The following is a 20,831-nucleotide window of genomic DNA, read 5'->3' on the forward strand; positions in this document are numbered from 1 at the left end:
TACAGCTAAGAATAGCACCACTTCTGAAATAAAGCACTGGAGATAATTAAGTAGAACAGTGTAGTAAATCAGCATGGCACTAAAGGGCATGACAAAGACCATGAAAAAGAAAGGTAATAAATTGCACGGTGAGAAATGCTAATTGATCATTGTTTGCAATTTCAAACAGTGTCTCCAGATTTCATTTTAATATTTCTTGTGGACTGAAAAGCAAGTGCAATGCTGAACTGCCTATGATAAAATAGAAGCATGGGCGTTAGGGAGAGACGTGGTCTATTCAAGCACAAAATTCCTGTTAAAATATTCAGTCTGGGAATATATTTCCAAATCTTTTACCTATCTAATTTATAAAGTGCCAGGGTTTGCTTCCTCTGGTTCTCTTAGAAGATTGTTCCATAACAGAATGTGTCTGGGTACCATGAAATCTTTGTGATACTCTCCGTGTATTTTTATCTTTCTTAATTTGTCTTGTTTATCCTACTTCTACTATCTCTATACTTCATATGCTTATACAGTATTTATCCACTGTCTATTAAAATTGTTCCTTGTTGATAATCTTACCAGCTGCTTCATCGCATTTAGTTTTGAGCTTACTGCAGTACCAGTAGCTCTTGGGTAATACTGGGTCATAGCCTGAGTAGCATATTGTATATGCAGTTGCTCTAGACAGATCATAGGGAGGAATCTCATCTATCTGTTCCACTGTAACACCTGCTTTGAGAAGAAAGTCAGAGACTCCAGAAGCATTGGTTTGAATTCTGACCCTACTTAAATCCCCAGATCTGATTTGGGGTTGACCAGTGGGGCTGAATCTGTTTTACTAGGTCTGTGTCCAAAAAAAGGCCTGTTCACATAGAGCAAGGCACCTAGACCTCTATTTAATGGTCGTGCTGGGATGGGCACCTGCAGATAGCAAGCCAGCCTATTTTAAGACAGGGCTTCATCCCAACTGTGTTAAGACAGGATCAGTTCTCACCCAGGATGCCCTGTCTTTTTGCATTGATTAAAAAAGAGCTTATGCAACAAGCTCAAATGAGATTCCAAATTTTTATATAGCTAAACTAAGGGGAGATAAGCCTTGCCTCAACTGCACTGCTAAGCTGGATAATAATTCCTCCAGACACCCTGGTGTTCTGTGAAACAAGAATTAGTGTACTTGGTTCCTGTGTTAACAGAGAGGAAATCCATTGTTGAAGTAAAAAATAGTTGCAGCTTTGCTTAAAAACTTTTGTGTGATGCGCTGTATTGCATGCTGTTACTGTTGATCTTTTATGTTATTAGTTAATTTCCAGTATTTCCTTCTTCATCTGTGGAGCATTGCATGACATAAATGCACGATGCTTTTTTCCACACAGATCTACTACTTCATATTTTAGAGAGATATCTCCTGTTGATTGTCTCTTGATGGCCTTTTGCAGACCCATCTGAGTTCACGTTGCTTCTGACTGCCTCGAAACCACAGCCCTGAATAGGAAACCATGTAGTGGTCTTAGCTATGCTTGATCCAATAAGCTCTGACAAAAAAAAAAAAAAAAAAAAAAAAGGATTTATTCCCTGGAGCATGGCCTCACACTGTGTGGCTTTTGCCTTCAGCAGACTCTCATCTTTGGCAGAATGTTTGCCCTTATCTGCAAAAGACAGCGTAGATGTAACACAGATGTTTAGAGTGTGTCTGTCATGCCTGGAATTGCAAGCTCTTGGCTCCTTGCGGAGATACATCTTTACTTGTAGATGCTATCTAGGAATGACAGTTTCTGCAGTTCCCAAACCTTTAAGCTGTTTGAAGCCCTGTCATGCATGTGGTGAAACTGGGACTCCACATCTGTTTGGAATGCTCTTATGATGCAAGTGCAAGGTCCGAGCGTGCCGTGGCATTGACTGGAATCATGTCACCAAACGCGCAGGCTTTGGAGGCACCTGCCAGTCATCTCCAGCAGCTGTCTTTCCTCACTCTTTCTGTAGACCAGCCATTGTCCTCACAAAAGACCTGCAATTAGCTCAGCTACTTTGCATCCAGGGGCCTCTGCTTAATATCCCCGACAACATGTGCATGATTTTTGAACAGATCATCTCAGTTTAATGTTGTCCAGAGGTCTCAGAACATTAATGGTTGTTGTTATTTCTCCGAGTCAAGACACAGAGGGAGGAAATAACTACCTGAGCTTTAAAGCTGTGTGTTGGTTTATTCTTTTCACCCAAATTATAGGCTAGAGTCAGTCTGTTCCTCTCGGTTTCTCCTGCTAGAACTGTTCAGCCTCAAATGAATAATTGAGGGGTCATTAGGCAGAGAGTGTCAGAGAAACTGGCTCTGTCACCTACTGGACTAGGCACTCACGTTACATGCAGGGGACTTGGGCTCAAGCCCTTGCTGTTTTGATGTGTTAATTATTTATACAAAATGGAATAGCTCTAGCAGGGCACTGAAGGAAGTCATATGTTAGAGTGCTCAGCAGAGTGATGGGTAGAGAATTTAGCTAGCTTGTGGATAACTAGCTATCCCAGGTGTATAACTTAACCACCAAACCGCAGGGTGCATCCTTATTTTTCTGAGAAAAGAGTTGAAAGCCTGTTTTCTCATCCAAGAAGGGTGGGAAAATATCTGAGATCTTAAAAAAATGGGATGGGAAACATACCTAACTGATGAAGCTGAACCGTTCTCAGTCAGATGCTCTAGCAGAAAGTGTCAGCATCGCACATCACGCTTCCAGTTTGCATCTCTGCAAATGACTCACCAAAGAATGTGGCAACACTGCATCAACTCTGCTGTCTCTGCAGTACTCTAGACCTGTGAGCTGAGGCAGTAAAAACCAAGCCAAAAAAAATTTAACTTCTGTTTAGATAATTCTTCAGAATACATAAGTAGTTGAAGCTGGAATAAAAGATCACGTAACTCCTTGAATTTGCAGTTTGTGGCTAATGCCATTCCAAAGTCTAAATACAAGAAGCCTATATGTAGTCTAAGTTCACAAATACGCATCGTCCTCCTGCTGACATATTAGTACTATTTACATGGTCAGCTTTCTTTAGGAGAAGTAAGGTGTCAGAAAAATCTTGCAAACCCTAGGTAAGATAAATCTGAAAATATGGGTCTCGTTCACAGCACGATAGGACAGACTGATAGAGTGATGGAGATGTAAGGAATGGGGGCTTTCAGAATGTGGCTACTGTGTGCTAGGTTACTTCGGCAGTCTAAAGATAAAGATATGGCCTGTTTTTTCCCAAATTCATGATGAGAAGGATTATTCAAGGTTGTGATTGATTCACGGGTTATGCAGAGGTAGCATATTTTCAGTGGAATGTGCAGAGAACTGAGCTGTATGGATAAGTTAGGGAGCTGTAGCACGAGATTTTCTTTCTAAGTGAATTATAAAGCATTTGCAGTGTCCTCAGAATGCCTACTATTAACTTTTACCAACAGCAGAACACCAGATTCAGTGGACTGCTGCTTTTTGTGACTGTGCCTTCCTTATAGATCCAGTTGGTTGTGACCATTGAGACAAATCCCCTGTTCTTTGGTGCAAGACGTTCTGTTTTCTCATGAAAACTTAGTTGATTTATAGGAAGTCAGTCTCTCTCCCAGCCCGAACAAACTACACCAGAATTGCTCTGTTTGTATCATTGCCTGTTCACTTCAGCATTTTGGTGAAAAGCAAGAGAAAGACTTATGTTCTGCTGTGTCACAGTACGTTCAGTTGTAGTCCTACCTGGTGGGAACAGATGCATCTACTTCTCCTTCTTCAGAAATGCCTTGCGGGGCTTTGAGACTTGAAATGGCCTATTATCTATCAAATAACAGATGTCTTCACAGATTAGCCTCTCTGAGTAAAAACACAATCACACCAAACAAAAGCTGATGATTAGCTAGTTGAATAACAATAGGCGAACTCCAATGCAGATGTACAGGAAACAAGGAAAGGATCAGAAGCTTATATTTCTATTTTTCTGAGTTCATTATATACATTCATTTTTACAATAAAGTCTTAATGTTAAAGTTGCAATTATGCAGCTTTCTGTTTCTGAGCTTCTAACTTGTGATTTTTTCAAATTAAAATAATGTATTAATATTTCCTCCAATTACGTGCTAATAAAAGACTTAATTCAGTTTGCATACAATTAATGCATTTTTTTGCTAAAGTATTCTATAAGTTATAGAGTTTATTTCACTTAATTTCTTTAAATATTTTTTCAGTTAAAGCTTTGCATTCACATCTTTCAATATAAATGAAATTAAAGAAATCTGAATTGATACCTTCAGTAAATCATAATGCACCTCTGCATATGTGGTACAGACAAACCAGAAGTTTTGCTTGAATGATTTGGAGGGAATTATATGAAGAATCAGACTCAGCTCTCTACAGGACTTCCCCTGTTTGATGGTTTGTTCGCTTCTGTGAAAAGATTTGAATTCTTGATGCTATTTGATGGGTCAGAGTCTTCCTGAATGCAGAACAGTGTAGAGAAGGACTGTGTTGACCTTCAGTCTGGTAAAGGTTGCCAGATGCTTCTCTCAGTAAAGCCCTTTTGGTACCATTCAAAGTGCAGTTTTCCAACCCAGAAAATTTCTGTTGCAGTTTCTGTATTTTTTTTTTTCATTTCCGTAAAAGTAGTTTCCAAACAAATAAAGATCCAGAGAAAAAAATGTATTTCATGAAGTTACAGTACCTTCCAATATTTTGTGGGCCTTCCTTATCACAGATTAGGAAATTCGTCAGGAAGAGAGATGGATGCAGGACAACAAGTAGACGGACTTACTGAGGGCAGTCAAGGTTAAAGGTTTTTGCATTTCAGTGGAATTTTGCCAGATCAGTCTGCATTCTGGTCCAAGAAGTCCTTGTTCACATACAATTTATTTTTTTTTTTTAAGTTTTGCAGCTCAGCTCTCCTAGGATTTTGTCAGCAGACCAGAAATGCAAAGGTTGTGACCAGGATCCAGGTGGTTGACTCAGGTAGAGAAATGAGAGAAAGGGCAGGGCTGGGATCCGGTTTGTGTGTAGGAGAAACTGGCAGTGGGGCAGAGAGATGAATATGTGGAAATAAAATGGTAAGACAGAGGTGCTGGGGAGGAATGAGTGGGAGTGGGAAGAAAGGACAGTAACACTGTGCAGGAGAAAGGGAGGCTGGCAGGACTCAGGCAGAAGAGATCAGACTTGTGGTAACGCAAGGTCAAGGGAGGAGCCTGTCATCATTAGACTTAATCTACCCTAGCACTTGAAACAGAAAACAGGATTTCCACAGCTGAGTGTTCCTCACTCCCCTCCCTCTCCCTTGTGCCTGTCCCGCATAAAGGACAGCACCTAAAATTCTTGTGGCTGGTCCTCGCCCTGCTCACTCAAGATTCAGAAGTCTGGGCCAAGGAGCTAAAGACAAGCTAAAGTTCTCTAGAGGATCATGTGGCTGTCCATGCAGTTGTGTGATACTGTTCCTGGGTTGGAGTCTTTTTTTTTTTTTCATTTTCCTTTTTTAAATCTGTGAAAGTTACACTGAAAAGCCCCTTAAGGGTGCAAAGCAAAACTGTCTTAAATGAGGGAAGATTTCAGTCAACACTGCTCAGATGAATCAATATTTTATTTTATCTTAGTAGTTCATTATGTCACCCCTTCCTCCCATAACTGTACATCATTCACATCCAGATTTGAAGCCAGAGTTATTAATTTCCTGGGGAGCACTTCTGCGGCTCTCATTATTGCAGCATCTGAGTACTTTGCAAACATTAATGAATTTATCTTCACAATGTACTGATAAGGTGAAATGGCGTTATACACCAGGGAAAATGAGGCACAGAAACATAATGTTAAGAAGGGACATTTAATTTAGGTGCCCAACTTGAGATGTTTGTGCCCCAGTTTCACAGAAATAGCGTTTGATTGCACTTTCTTTGTTCTGTAGTGGGCTTTTGCTGACTCCATCGCAGCAGGAATTGCTCCACGCTTGCACAGATGAGAGTGCAGGTGTTTTGTGCTCTCCTCTTAGCAAACAAGGAAGATGCAATTAATGACCACCAGCACGGAGTTTGGTGTTTGTGTCTTTTTGGCAGAGGTAGGGAATGCAGTTCCCCCGGGCAGCTTTTAGCTGCCTGAAGCACAACAGCGTTTGCTCTCCAAGCCATTACCTCCCTCTCTTTGGGCTGTCCATCGCCACTAATGGCGAGGCAGAGATGCAGCAAACAGCAGGTTCCTTCTTGCCATGACCTTGACTCATTGAACGTGCATTCTTACACTTAATGAGGCTGGATTACAGTGGGGAAAAAAAAAAAAAAAACACAAGTGTGCAAGATAATTATTTAGACTGTCACTGCATACAGACCGGAGCCAGTGCCAACTTGTGCTCTTCAGGGATGGATGTACCAAAAGGGCTGTCACTGCTTCTTGCTGATTCCTGTCTTCTCTAGCTGCCATGGCAATGGTAACACTGGTACTGGGGCTCCTGAAGCAAAAGTAGCTGCAGTTTTGTTTGAAAAGGATTAAAGGATTCTTCATTGCATCCCTGGGCTCAGTTGTGTGAGCTGCTATGGGGTGCAGGTGGATCCGTGTTGTACAACAGACTCATGGCTGGGCACGTCCTGTCTTCCGTTCCTGCAGGGATGAACTCACAGCTCAGAATTTAATTGCACCCAGAAGAGGCAGCACATTTCCCCCAGCTTTTTTACAGTCTATAGAAACGAAGTGAGGGTGAAGTCAGGTATGGCGTGGAAAAGGCAGTCTGTTTCCCTGGGAGAATTTTCTTTAGTAGGAAAACAGAGGGGAAGGAAGATAAAGACCATTCTTCCCCGTTCTTCTTGATCAGTTCATTTTCATATTCAAAGTCCAGTTTAATCACATCATATTATGACAAAGTAAGTCACTGGAATTACTCTGGGTTGACCTTTGGCAGCTGAGAACATGGCTTAGCCCATCTTAGTTATGATGTAGGAAAAGAATATCTTACACACCTGAAACTGTCCTCATTACATTTTAGCTGAGGTGAATCATTCAGCCAGATGTTTATTTATTAAATCCATCTATCAAATGTGCAGTCACATGGATTCTTATTCTTTTCCTGCCCGTGCTGTTTCTTACCTCTATAAGAAAAACAAAACAAAACAAAACATCCTTCTTAAAACAGTGGTCTTCACTTGCACTGCTTTACAACTCCTGGGCCAGATGCTGGGGTCTCTATTGAGGCAAAGCTCCCCTTGGGGTCAGTGGATTTTGCCTGAGGGAGAACATCACATTTCTGGACAGTAAATGAGAGTTTTCACTAAGCTATTAAAATAAATAGTGCATCTGAACATAATCTTTCTTGACAGCATGACATGGTTTCAGATGCTGCTGTTTGAGATTTCCCATATTCTTTTATATGCATTTCCTTCTGGCTTACCTGCATGTCTGTCTATGCCAGTGTTCAACCTAGTGAAGGAGGGAAAATGAGCTGTTCAGCCAATAGCAGTCTGGCTAGCCACGTAAAGCAATGGGGAAGAAAATAAGACACAGTCATCAGCGTGCTAAATCCTGTTTAAAGCTCCAGACCTGTCATGTAGAGCTAAATCTCAGACAGTGCCATTATCAGTGCCAGGTTAGCACTGGAAGCTCCCCTATCTCTCCTTCTCTTTCCTTCACTCCCCCTACCTCCAAAGCCACTGAAGTTAATTCATCATGTTGACACAGAGCAGGGCATTATTATTCAGAGTTGCATAAAAAGTGAATTTACATTGAGCAAAACCAATAAGCCGCACCGCTCTGACATTTAGTTTTCTTGGAAACTCTTCTTATTGAACTAGGCAGGACTACATACATTCTCAAATGAAATGCACCGCAATAACCTTGTGTAGACAAGAATGAATAACTTGGAAATTACCAAGTGCCTATTTCCTGCCACCTCCCTTCAAACCTAAATTTTTATGGGGCTATATTTCTGTTTGTTGCCCTGTCGAATTTTCATTTTATTCTCCCCTGCTGTGTCAAAATGGTGTGCAAAATATTCTTATATAAAAGGGGTTGCTGTTTATGTCTGGGTCACTGATTGGTAGTCCCCTATTCTTTCTGAGGCCACTTCTTCCTTTGACATCAAACCCCAGGGCTGAAAGTTGAGGATAAATAAATGGTGTCTCTTGAACTAGACACAGTCATAATAAACTCTGAGATGAAATGTCAAGTCTAAGCTAGTGTACTCTTCTACTTTCTGGTGTATGCTGATCAGCCCTCCAAAGCAGAGCAGTCGTATTTCAGAGCTCACTTTATCTCCCTTCTCTTCTTACCATATTGAATGTCTGATTATAGGAGAGGTAGTAAATAGCTCTCTTAAGAGGAGGTTTAACCAGGCAGACGTAGGTCAAGACATCATCTTACTTTCCATGGCATATGACTGTGTACATGCATTTATGCATCCATCCGTCCAAATCTGCCAAAGATATCTCTGTTCTTAGAGCGTGAGTTATTATAATTTCATACAAGAAGCTACTTCAGGCAGATTTGAAGTGATAAAAATTATTCCAAGATTAATGTGTGGTCTAAAATAGCTGCTCATAGGAAACTAACAAACATTTCAGTTGGAATTGCCCCAGAACTAACACTAGGTCATGCGGGCAAAAGGATCTGGCAAAACACGCACAGAGATCTTCAAAAATGCACCTTTCATGTTTGTTTATTGTACTGATACTTTTACTAAAGTATCATTACAGACTGCGTTGTTTTTGTTAGGAATTTATGCCCTATGTTATTTAACCAACAGTACATATTAGTATTAAATATATTATTGCACTTTTGAGACTGGATTGTTAAGAATTCAAAAGGCAGTTATGCTTTCCTACCATTTTTTTTCAAATGTAATAAAATGTTTCTTTCAATCTTAGGTACTTGTATATGTCTATTATAACTTGTCATTGTGAAATTAGATCCTTATGCCATACTTACACATTGTGATTAGAACTGATTCAAAACATTCCATCCAAAACTGAGATGGAAATATTATTTTTAAACATGTATTTTGATTGGAAATTTAATATGATTTTCTTTTCACTGAAAAAAAAAAAAGAGAGAAAATGCCATGTATGTGTTTATTCATTTTTTCCTTTCCTTTTTTGTTTTCCCTTGTCACTGGAAAGGCACGCTAGTATAAATAAGGGAATAAGGAAAGAAGCAGAAAACAGTCATCATCTGCCATATACATACAAACCCAAACATAAATGTACAATTCAAAATTACAATTACAATAATGAATGTGTTACTTTTTACTTAAACTTTCGGCAGCTGAGGTGTTTATATTCTCCTTAGCTGTGTGATCATGTTTGATAAAATAGAATGGGCCACATCTAGAATCTGCTGGTGGAGCACTAGGACCTGAATCAAAGCTCTCGTTCCTTACCCAGCTTCAGTTTGCCAAAAGACGGTGGTTTTGTGGACTGGATTCAGCAGCTGATGGAGTCAGAAAGAGTATTGCATAGGTATTCCTCACTGGTGATTATTTCCTCTGTGCTTTATAGATGTAGAGTAGCCAGGAAGTTTGGAGACAAAGCAGAATGTGTGGGCTTGGGGCTGGCCTCATCTATACTTATCCTACATCAGGTCAGTTGAAATTCGCCTAGAGATGGGCCAGAACTTAGTCTATCTTGACCTTTTTCCTCTTTTGTATCCCACCCTCTCAATCTTTACAGTGTCTTGATGAATGCTGGTAAAAGGAACCCTGTTTACAAGTTTTCAAAGCCAAAGCCCAGTTCATGAGATTTTTGTAAAAACAATTATAGGTCTTTTCCTGCTTTAGCTTGCATCTTTAGTTCACTGTAAATCAGGTAACGGTGATGCAGAATATTGAGGCTCCTTTGTGGTAATTTGTTAAGGGTTATTTGTTTAGCTGGATAATTGTGTTGCTTGCTAGAGGGAAGGTTGATCATGCAGTTAAAATGTTAGACTGAACCGTTTCCATCTCTACTACAGATTTTCTTGGAAGTCATCTAGGGCCAGTGTAAGACCAGTGTTTTCAGTGCTACAATACAGGTGGTTTTGATAGCAAGGCACCTGATTATGTCTTTAAATGCTTAAGCATCTTTCTGAAACTGGTATTTTGGCCTAGATTTCAGACATGCAGAGCATGCATACTTCTCTTTGTTTACAGTTGATGATTTCCATTCCTGAACATTTAAGCCAATCAACCAATCTCTGGAATACAGTACTACATTATAAAAGACAGAAAACACCTTCTCTTTTGCACCCTTTTTCCTTTCTCTACTTGAAATATTTGCGTTTAATCAAGCAGAATAATGTGAAAAGCCTGATTTCAGCTGCTTCACAAAGGTACACCCTTCTCCTACTCTCCAGTGTTTATTACAGTGCAGGCAGAGCTGTTGGCTCGCTTGTTCCTTACACTAAGTCTTTTTTCTTGTGTATCCTACACCATAGGAACAAGGGACCAGTTTAACACAGCTGCAGAGGAGTTAACCCCATAAACCTTGAGATCCCTGCAGCTGGAGAGAACACTTGATGGGACCCCTTTGTACAGCTGTTGGCATCCTCATTTTCAGTGTCACCAGCTGAAATTAAAGGTGGGTCTTCAGCCTTCACATGAGAGAAACCGCCCTGTATAAGGGATGGGTCTCCTCATTCCAGCACAGGCATTTAAAACAGTTCATGGGAGCCAGGCTTTAGAGGAGCCTGCTACCTACAGAGAGAGTTTAGATGAGTAAATTAGATGTTGACATCCACATTGTGGACACCCTGAGTCAGGTGAGAAGCTGTGGAAGATCCTCCTGGGAAAGCACACCATCACAAGAGCCATGTGGAAATGGAGCTGGTTTCTGTGTTCGTTACCTGCTGCAATTGACAAAGAAAATAGAGCTTCTTTCCTTCCTTATTTTCCTAGAAGTTACAGAGGTATCTAAAACAGTTGCAGGGGGCATCTTAGAAGATGATAGACTGGGGTAGCCTTATGTGCCAAGAAAGTCTCCTAGCAGGAGAGCTTGTAATGATTATAAAGTTTTCATGTCAAAGAGCAGACAGTTTACACTGCTGAGTGCTTCCTAAGCACAGTACCACAAATGGAAATTTTTGTCATGAACTTGAAATTATATTAAAATATGTATTGTTTTGGGTCTCATAAGATCCATAAAGAAAAAAATGAAAATTTACACTGCTTAGACTTAGATACATCATATTTCATTAGGGGACAAAAAAAGTCTTTCCAAGAGGCCAGTGGGACAGTGAAAGGTTCTTTTCACTAAGGACTATTTTGGTCCAACTTTCTTGACCCAGTTGTTTCACTTTTTTTTTTAAGTTGCAGCATGAAAGATGCTCCCTCCCCAACCTCAGAGTAGTTGGGCTCTTTTCCTTCAAACAGTTAGCAAAAATAGCGTGTTTCAAGCTGTGCCATAAAATTTCAGCATCAAAGTTCCAGATGGCCATTGGTAACTGCAAAGAAAGAACTATAAGGGAAATATTTATGTAGCTAGACCTCGACATATCATTATTAGTTTTCCAGTGGAAGTAAATTCACAAAGCCCATACTTGCATGTGTGTTATTTCTTGAAAAAGGCTTGAATGGTTCACTTATGTGTCCTATGCCTTGTATTACTCAGATAATAGAGATTTTCATGTAATTGAAGTGGCAGAAGTCACTTCTTCCACCTGGAAAATAAAACTGTGGTACTATGACTGGAAAAAAATTGCCTTCGTAAGCAACAGAAGACAAATGGGCACCCAGAAAGCCTTCTGTAGTAAAACATTTGTTGTAAACTTAGAGTATCTAATGGCATTCTGTAGTTCCTTAAAATGACTATGGTGTCGCAATCTAGTGTTAGGCTGTTGCAGAAAATTGACAGTGCCCTGTGGGACTGTGTCTTTCAACCTTGATGCATAACTTGGTAACAGTAAACAGATGGTTAATTCATTTGGAACTAATTGACAATAGTGGAAAAGTAGGTTTATGTATGGTATAACTGCAGTAAAATGATATCTAGCTAATAAGCAGTATAGCTTAAGTAATGGTGTAGGAGGAAATGGAACAAAGGAACTTCTGCTTTATAAATGCTACTGGATCCGAATTCTACCATAGAAAAGTTATAAAATTCACACATTGGTCTTCTCTCCACTCCTAATGTGTATTAATGACCAAATTCCAATGATCCTTATAGCTGCTAAGTCAATTGGATCCTTATAAATATGTTAGCTTCTTCTCAGAGCTCCACAGAGATGAAAGATGGAAAGGAGAGGCTTACTCTTAGCTCCTCATTCTCCAAGTGGACAGACAGACACACAGCATCATGCCTGAGCACCCATGAGAGCAAGAAGCAATCAGAAGAACTAGTGGTCAGACTTCGCTCACACTGGAGTTGCCTTCAGAACTGTTTGCTAACAGCAGATAATTAAGAAAAGAGTAAGAAATAAAGTGCCTTGCACAACTGACAGAGTGTAAAGGACATTCAGTAGCTAATGTTTTGTAGTTCTTCTGATCACCTTCTCTGGGCCTTCCCAGTTATAATCAGCCCAGAGAGTAGCCCTGTCTGTCACAGCTTTTCCAAAAAGGTCACAGGGCTCAAGTTTGCTGGAGGGCAAGCACACATCAAAGCCAGGAAATCTCACATTAAATGACCTTTCATTTACACTCTGGTATTTTTCCTCTCTGTTTTTCCTACCCTTTCAACACTTGCCCTTGGATGTTCCAGTGATCGTTCATAATGTTACCACAGATGCCAAGGCATTAGACAGCCCAAGGCAACAGCAGGGCTACCTGGCCTTTTCAGACTAACTTCTTCCCCTGGCCATGGTCACCAGGACATGAGGTCCTTTAATGCCTGTCCATTTTTGTGGCAGTGCACACAAAGAGCATAAGCCTTTCCTCCCTCTCCCTCTCATTGACATGCCTCAGGTTCAACATGTGGCTAAAGGAGGATGATAAGGAACAACTGAGGTAACTGGCACTGTCCTCCACTCACTATGCCAATGACAGCAGCCTGTAAGTGATCTCCTAGCCTAGGACTTCCCCACGTTCCTCTGTTCATGGAGAAGACTGTTCACAGAAAGAGTCAGGAGGAGGCCTGTGGGGATGCAGTCATTTGAACTATTAGGTTAGAGAGCAGGGCGGGACTAGGATTGTAAAAGTTAATGATGAGGTAGGGAACTGGAGAAAAGGAAACAATTGCTGCCAGGTTTTCCTGTGTATTGACACTCCTTTCTCTGTGTAAGTTTCTTGGTTTGTGTTTAGGCCTGTGGTAATGGGAAGATGTGGGTTCAAACACCAATACCAGAATATCCACAACCACGCTCAGGCCCAGGGGGAATCATAGATGCTCTGCAAAGCAAAGAGAGGTTTTGGTGTTGTTTGTTGTTTTCTTTTTTTTTTTCCCCGGGTGGTGTGAGATTATCTGCTTGTTGACAGCAGTGTCTGTAAGTCTCTGTCATGTAGGGTACAAGCCTTTTCCATGTAGAAAAGCACAATAGTATGTAGTTCAGCTTCTACCTGACTACTCCTCATGCTCGTATGACAGGTCAACACAACGCTAACAAGACTGGTTCTGCTTAGTTGTGGTATCCTGGGGGCAAACCCTGCTCTTTGGAGACCTTAAGAAAGCAAAAGGTGTGCACTTCTGAGGATAATTGTGAAAGTAGATGTGAATTGCTCTTTCTTGGCTCTGCAGAGAGGAATCCATTCCAAAGAGTGCTTAAAGATCTAAGCATAAAGGGGACATAAATATCAAAGTTGCTGCACTCAGGATGTTATGAAGAAAGATGGTAACTATGGTTTGCCTGTTCCAAGCAGCGGGAAATAAATCACAGCGGAAAATGTGGCACATGCTGAACAAGAACACAGAATTCTTGCTTGAAGGAATCTTAGTGCAGCAAATTAATCATCTTTTTATTAGCATGCCCCGAAGGTTTCAGGGACATAAATTTTGCAAAATAACAGCTGGATTGTGGAAGTAGGCCACTGAATTAAGAAACAAATCACACAAACATGAAAACACAAAGCTACACTTGAGCCTTGTGTAGACAAGAAAAGTACACCTGCTTCCTGTTATGAGACACGCTTGCATACTCTCAGAGTGGCTAACCTGTGGGAAATGGGTGGTGGAATTAAAGCTGTGTGAATCTGGCCCTGAGCCAGTACTGAGTGAGAACCTGTGCCTTTTCCCATTGGCCATGAAAGCCCACCTCATGGTCAGGACCACAGGCTTTGATAAGCAATTTTGAATTCACCATATGATGGAACAAGAACAGTCCAACCAGGAAGAGAGGTGGAAGAGTAGAGAGTCTTGCCTTTTTGCTGGGAGACATCTGGTTGCTGTTTAAAATACCCTTTGCAAAAGGCATTTTATTCATGGGGAAATCACATCTCCATGAGTTTTAAGTTAGGAGCCTCTGCTGTTGCCTTCTTGTAAGGATTTGTGGAGCCCTCAAGAACAGGACAATATTAAAAGGGTCAAAGTTGACTTTCCTTGGGGATTCACCAATGATAATTGAAGATGGAGGTACTTCTGGGTCTGTCTTTTTTTCCTCTTTCATGTTCTGCAAAACCAGGAATAGTATAGCTGAGAAGACAGACAGAAATAAAATAATAAAGTTTTTGTGCTTCGTGGGTTACAACTGGTATGTCTTTCACCTATCTCCTCTTTCCATCACCCGTTTTTCATCTTCTGTGTTTCTGTCTGCTGGTTTCTGTGTGACAGACTCAAAAGGCAAAAATGGTTGTCCATTGACTGTTAGGTTTGTCTCAACACTCGTCTTCTGTTCTCCTCCATTTCTTCTTTAATTTAAGGCACCACTGGTATTTTTTTTTCTCATCAGACATAATGAATGGCTGGGAGCTGTCAGCTCTTTTGGACTCTTTTGTCTTCTATTCATCATTATGTCTTCATTGTCCTCTTTAATTTATCTGAGACGTTGAAGGGATCACTTACTGTGAAAGACAATATTGCTAGATGTCCATAGGGGTTTCACATATCTATTCATCATCATGCCTAAGATAAACTATATGTGAAACATTGTGCACTAAAAAGGGCAAAATACATAAGCTCTATTCAAACACCACGTTAGCTGGTATTTTCAAATACAGGTATCTAAGACTAGGCATGTAACACCCTTTGTGGATACAAATTTCCACCAATTCTACTACTGAAGATGGGTCTTTATAAATTAAAATGAGTTTGAGTGTACAGTCTTGCACTAGATTAATTACTTGGTTTCTAAATATATCAATAGGTAAACCAACATGAATTGCAATCTAGAACAAAAAATGAAAAAGCTTTAATTAGACTTCTATTTCCTAGTCTTTAGAGGAGAGCCAGTGGGTCTTCAGAGTGATTGGGAATATACCCAAGTACTTAGAAACATAACTACAAATCTAGGAAATGAAGTTTAAGAATCTTTATTTTTTTCAATCTTAATCAAAGATCCAACATATTTGTAACACATAATTCCCTCAAATAGTCAAAATGGCTCATCAAATATTGAAGCTCAATATGTTTCAAAATGAATATTTTGGCAAAGCGTACTCCTGTGAAAACTTGGGGAAGTGTTAAAAGAATAGTGAAGCTAGAATGCGCACAAAACTCATCTCTCAGAATAGTTCTTAGATTTTTAAAGCTTAACACATACTTTTCAAATGCATTTTTTTTTTCCTGGACCATTTTTTGTTTCTGCTCACTCTTTATATTTTTTTCTTCTTGTTAATTGCAGTTGATTTAGAACAGGTGGCAATACTCTGGTTTTATATTAATCTGTGCAAGGTCAGGAGCTGGCTGTGTGTCTGCATTTTCCATATGCATGTGCATAGCTCTGCTAATCTGTTAGTGCCTAAAACTGCTCCCTTAGTTACTTCAGAAAGCATGGGTTGGTGAACTGGAGCCCGCCCAGCTAACACTCAGTTTTTAACCTCTCTTGTTCATGACAGATCACAGAATCACAGAATGCTTTGCGTTGGAAGGGACCTTAAAGCCCATCTAATTCCAACCCCCTGCCATGGGCAGGGACACCTCCCACCAGACCAGGTTGCCCAAGGCCCCATCCAGCCTGGCCTTGAACACCTCCAGGGATGGGGCGTCCACAGCTTCTCTAGGCAGCCTGTGCCAGTGCCTCACCACCCTCTGAGTAAAGAATTTCTTACTAGTATCTAAATTAAATCTCCCCTCTTTTAGTTTAAAAACCATTACCTATCATTACACTCCGTGATAACAAGTCCCCCTCCAGCTTTCCTGTAGCCCCCTTTAGGTACTGGAAGGCCGCTAGAAGGTCTCCCCAGAGCCTTCTCTTCTCCAGGCTGAACAACCCCAACTCCCTCAGCATGTCTTCATAGGAAGGCTTCAGCCTTCTGAGAATCCTCATGGCTCTGTGGCCTCACTCCAACAGGTCCATATCCTTCTTGTGCTGAAGGCCCCAGAGCTGAATGCAGTGCTTCAGGTGGGGGCTCACAAGGGCAGAGCAGAAGGAGACAATCACCTCCCTCACCCTGCTGGCCACGCTGCTTTTGATGCAGCCCAGGACACAGTTGGCTTTCTGGGCTGCAAGCTCACATTGCTGGCTCATGTTGAGCTTCTTGTCAACCAGCACCCCCAAGTCCTTCCCCTCAGGGCTGCTCTCAGTCCATTCTCTGCCCTGCCTGTATTTGTGCTTAGGATTGCCTTGGCCCAGATTCAGGACCTTGCACTTGGCCTTGCTGAACATCATGAGGTTCATACAGGCCCACCTCTCAGGCCTGCCCAGGTCCCTCTGGATGGCATCCCTTCCCTCCAGCAGATAGTAAGAATTACAGATAATAAGACATACAGATAAATGTATTTATCACAGAAGGCCTGCGAAAGATTTTCATAAGCTAGAGACTACAAAAAGCAGGTACTTCCAGGAGAAAGAAGTTTGACTTAAGTGAGCCTGCGTGGCCATAAGGTAGTACTGTGATGGTTGTGTTAGCATTCATAAAGACACATAATCCACAAAGTGATTATATGAAGGTGCTTTATTAGGCGCCAGAAGTTAGGGGCATGCCTGCCCAAATCTAACTTCATCCGATTTGTTCACTCAGTTCTCTTTTATCTCCTAAAATATTACATATGCATTAAGTTTCACAACATATCTATGCATATTCATTTCCTAGCTCCGCCTAGCTCCGCTTCATATGCTAATTATCTTATCAGTCCTTCTGCACTTGCGTATTACTCTCTGGTGGTCGTCCGGGTGGTCGTCGGGTTGAAGTAAGATGTCTTCATCAGAGTTGAACTTTTTAACCTTTTCTTCTTACGCGTGCTCTCTGAGCCCTTGGTCTCAGTCCAAACTGCAAGGTTGGTTTGATCCAGTTCCTGGGCTCCAAGAGGCCCCAGTTATCTAAATGTCTTGCAAATTTGGCATTCTTTTAGTCCTCCTTACTCCTCATCATGAATTGGTGCATTCTCTCATGCTATCCTTGCACATATATTTTGTACCTTCCAAGCGCAGCCCCGGAACAGTACATTGCAAATGTAACACATATTAAGCAATATTGTATTTTTCATCTTCTATTACCAACAGGCCTGCAAAGATTTTCGTAAGCTAGAGACTACAAAAAGCAGGTACTTCCAGGAGAAAGAAGTTTGACTTAAGTGAGCCTGCATGGCCATAAGGTAGTACTGTGATGATTGGACATAAGCTGACACTCTCAGAAAGGAGGTTTCCTCTGCAGCTTTTCAGTTTAGAAGAGGTGCCAAGTGATCCAATGGAAGACTAAAATTGTGTATGACCAGGAAGAGATGAGTAAGGAATAATTATCAATGTTATTAATAAGACATGGCAGCTCAGATCCTGTGTTCAGCCCAGGATTGCTGGAAAATGAGTCAGATGCGGTAGGATGCAAGGATTTCTTTATACTCAGATTGATTCACATGTTATTTTCCTCTGGTTCTGCTGGTAGATAATGTTAAAGATGAGGCAGTGGACTCGCTGGAGTTTTCACCTTGCTAGATACCATGGTTCCTCTGGTCAAACATCAGGTTCATCCTTGTAATGCGATGGTTCATCTGCCTGAACACTTTGCAGTGTTGATAGTGGTTGCAAGCAGACCCTGTCTTTGGAAAATCATTGCTGGTGCCATTTGGCTTCCAAACATACAAATAAATCTCATTAAATCTATCTTATCTTACAATATCTGTCAGATAAATCCTTGCATTGCATGCATCTCTTTTACACAAGAAATGAGATATTCAGAAATATGAATTTACTTGCACTATTTTCCACACATTTATGTTTAACTTTAAGTCATGCCAAGAACTTTGAAGAAATTTTAGAGGTTGTAAACTCAAGGCAGTTTTGGTTTATGCAGTTTTCCTGAGTTCTCTAAGTAGAATTTTGTGGCCATGTAATCAAGATAAATTTTCTAACTGAAGACAACAGAAAAACATCGTGAAAGTTTTCAAGTGCTAATCTTTGTTTCTTTCCCCATATACACACTAATTCCTACATCTTAGCACAGGGTAAATTACCCTAAGAGTTCCATCTAAATAAATAAATATTCAACAGTATACCGTTTATTTTAACCACAAGACCAGAATTTATAAGTAAAATGCTTTTATACGCTATAGGTAGCGTTAACATGGAGATGGAAGGGAAATATGAATCAATTGTGGTTCACAGCCCAAAATAGTGTATTGCATCACAGTTGCCAAGCACAGTGTGAACTATACAAAAAGTCTGTGTTGACCGTGCTTTCACCATTAAGGTATTAATAAAAATATATGCAGAAAAGGGTAAGGACTAGATAAACCACTGACAATATAGATTCCATATCCCCAAGGGCTCTGGCTTTAAGTGTATGTCAGACCAGAATTTACAATTACTGAACAATCTGGAGTCATGTAAATACAACAAAAAATGGAGAATTTGAAATTGCAACTCTAAATCCACAGGCTTTTTCTATGTGTCTTTGAAAAGTGCTGTAATGGACTGTATGATATGCATATGATTATGCATAAATACTTTTTTTTTTTTACTGTGCTTGCCTTGTTGTTTGATAAACCTCAAGAAGAAAGAGAAGACCAGGAGTCCTTCAGGAAGTCTTCATGATCCAGCATCATTATGAGCCTAATTCTGATTAAAAAATAATAAATTCATTCACAGATGATCGCTTTCATTTAGAAGAAAACACCTTACAAATACTGAAATTTCTGCGAGTTCCTCTGATGTTTTAAGGTCCCTTTTTAAATGGAAAAGAAAGCATGAGAGAATCCAAATTTGTGTACACAAATTGCTGTATCCAGTAACTTAACGAAAACCAAGCATCTTTTGTTACGGAACACGGGAAGGAAAAGTGATAATCCTTACAGGGCTTCTGCATAAAATATGTTTAAATACAGTTCTGTTTTCACAAACCGGTCAGCATTTATTCAGTTCCGAAGTGTTACTCATTGGTTTGGATTCTTTATCTTATATATTCAGGACTGCATTTTAAGTAAGTTCTGAAAGATTTTTATGAGGGCATGTAAAAGTGACTCAGGAATGTCCCAAGTAGTTTGGAAGAAGAAATTATTGAACTGAAAATGAGAGGATATAACACACTGTTTAATATTCACAAGAGGATGATCTCAGTGTCCTGTCTTTCAAAGTTGGTTATGAATCTCCAACAAATGTTTTTTATAGAATGAAAAGCATAAATGCTGTGGTGTCTTTGGGTCCTTTGTGAGACATTACTCACCGTAGTGTTTGGGGACTGTGTTTGCTTCTCACTTCTGATTTATGCATTTATTTTCCTCAAAATGTGAATAATTAACATCAATGTGACTGGGTTTGATGTTTAAAACTGAGGTGAAAAATACCTGTGACAAGTATTTGAAAATATTCTCTGAGGACTTCTGGAGTGATGCAAGAAGGGGAGACTCCAGGAGGTGGCTCCAGCTCTGTGGGCCCTGCACAACTGCCTGGCAGCGTCAGCATCTCACGTTTGCTCTTCAGTGAGGACCCTTTCTCCAAACTAAAATAAGTTTTGTGAGATAACATTTTATCAAGTCATAGGCATGACACAAAAATAATTCTCAGTGTACATGCTTTTTATACTCCTGAGAATTTTTCCTTTTTTTTTTTGTAGCTATAACCTTCACTGCCAAGCTGTTGGAAAGCATGGCTAAAAAGGCTAAAGCACGGTTAGGCATTTTCCTTTTGCTAATCAATACAATTTTCCTGTGAAGCTCCATCTTACTTTGTAATCAATAGGTGTAATAATAAAGCATGAATTTTGTAGTAAATCACAAATTATTTTCTTCTCTTGATTTCCTTGACAGAATCATGAATAAACTGGCAGACCAGCAGGATCACATGATACCATGAAGAGAAGCTTACAGGTCCTCTATTGCCAACTGTTTAGTAAGTAAATATATTTTTTTTTACCTGTAAGAATTAAATCATTCAAATTCATAAATAAGGTAGTATTATTTATGCCAGCCACAATTGAGAAAGGCACATAACCATGTGTCTTGTGTCTTGTGTCATGGACCTGGAGGAACCATGAGGAAGTTAAATTCTCTTGTTCATTGAGATATTTGGAGATGTAATAAAAAAAGAAAGAAATTAAAGTATCAGGTGATTCCACAGAGTCTTGTACAAGGGTGAAGGTGATTCCACAGAGTCTTGTACAAGGGTGAGTGCGATCTACTGTGCCTTGAAACTGAACACCCTCAGGAGAATGAGAAGTAGAAGCAGAGGATGTTGGTTGGAAGAACTAATGCAACAACCTTTTTGTAAAGATCATTTTTGTCTATTACGCTGTGGACAAATGGGATCCATCTAACATCTGGTGGTGGTCTTCCAACAAGGTCTGAGAGTGATGGGAAGGGAGCCCCAGACTCACACAGACTAAATTCTGTGTTACTTCCTGAGATTCCTGGATTCTTTTTTCTAAATTTTTGCTTTCAGAAG

The 20,831-nt window shown here is 40.3% G+C and overlaps 1 protein-coding gene across 7 annotated transcripts in view; it reads left to right on the forward strand.

Annotated features, from left to right (window-relative positions):
• The window catches only part of TMEM108 (transmembrane protein 108), a 156,273-nt gene that overhangs the window by 56,678 nt on the left and 78,764 nt on the right, over positions 1-20,831 (forward strand). For all 7 annotated transcript variants that reach the window (XR_005817142.1, XR_005817143.1, XM_040548442.1 and 4 more), the window contains one exon: positions 20,198-20,279. Coding sequence is in view for 5 of the 7 variants with exons in the window: in XM_040548442.1 (XP_040404376.1) it covers positions 20,240-20,279 (40 nt within the window). In the remaining 2 variants the exon portion in view is untranslated. The remainder of the gene's footprint in view (positions 1-20,197; positions 20,280-20,831) is intronic.

Source organism: Cygnus olor, chromosome 2 (assembly GCF_009769625.2).
Source record: "Cygnus olor isolate bCygOlo1 chromosome 2, bCygOlo1.pri.v2, whole genome shotgun sequence".
Lineage (NCBI taxonomy): Eukaryota > Metazoa > Chordata > Aves > Anseriformes > Anatidae > Cygnus > Cygnus olor.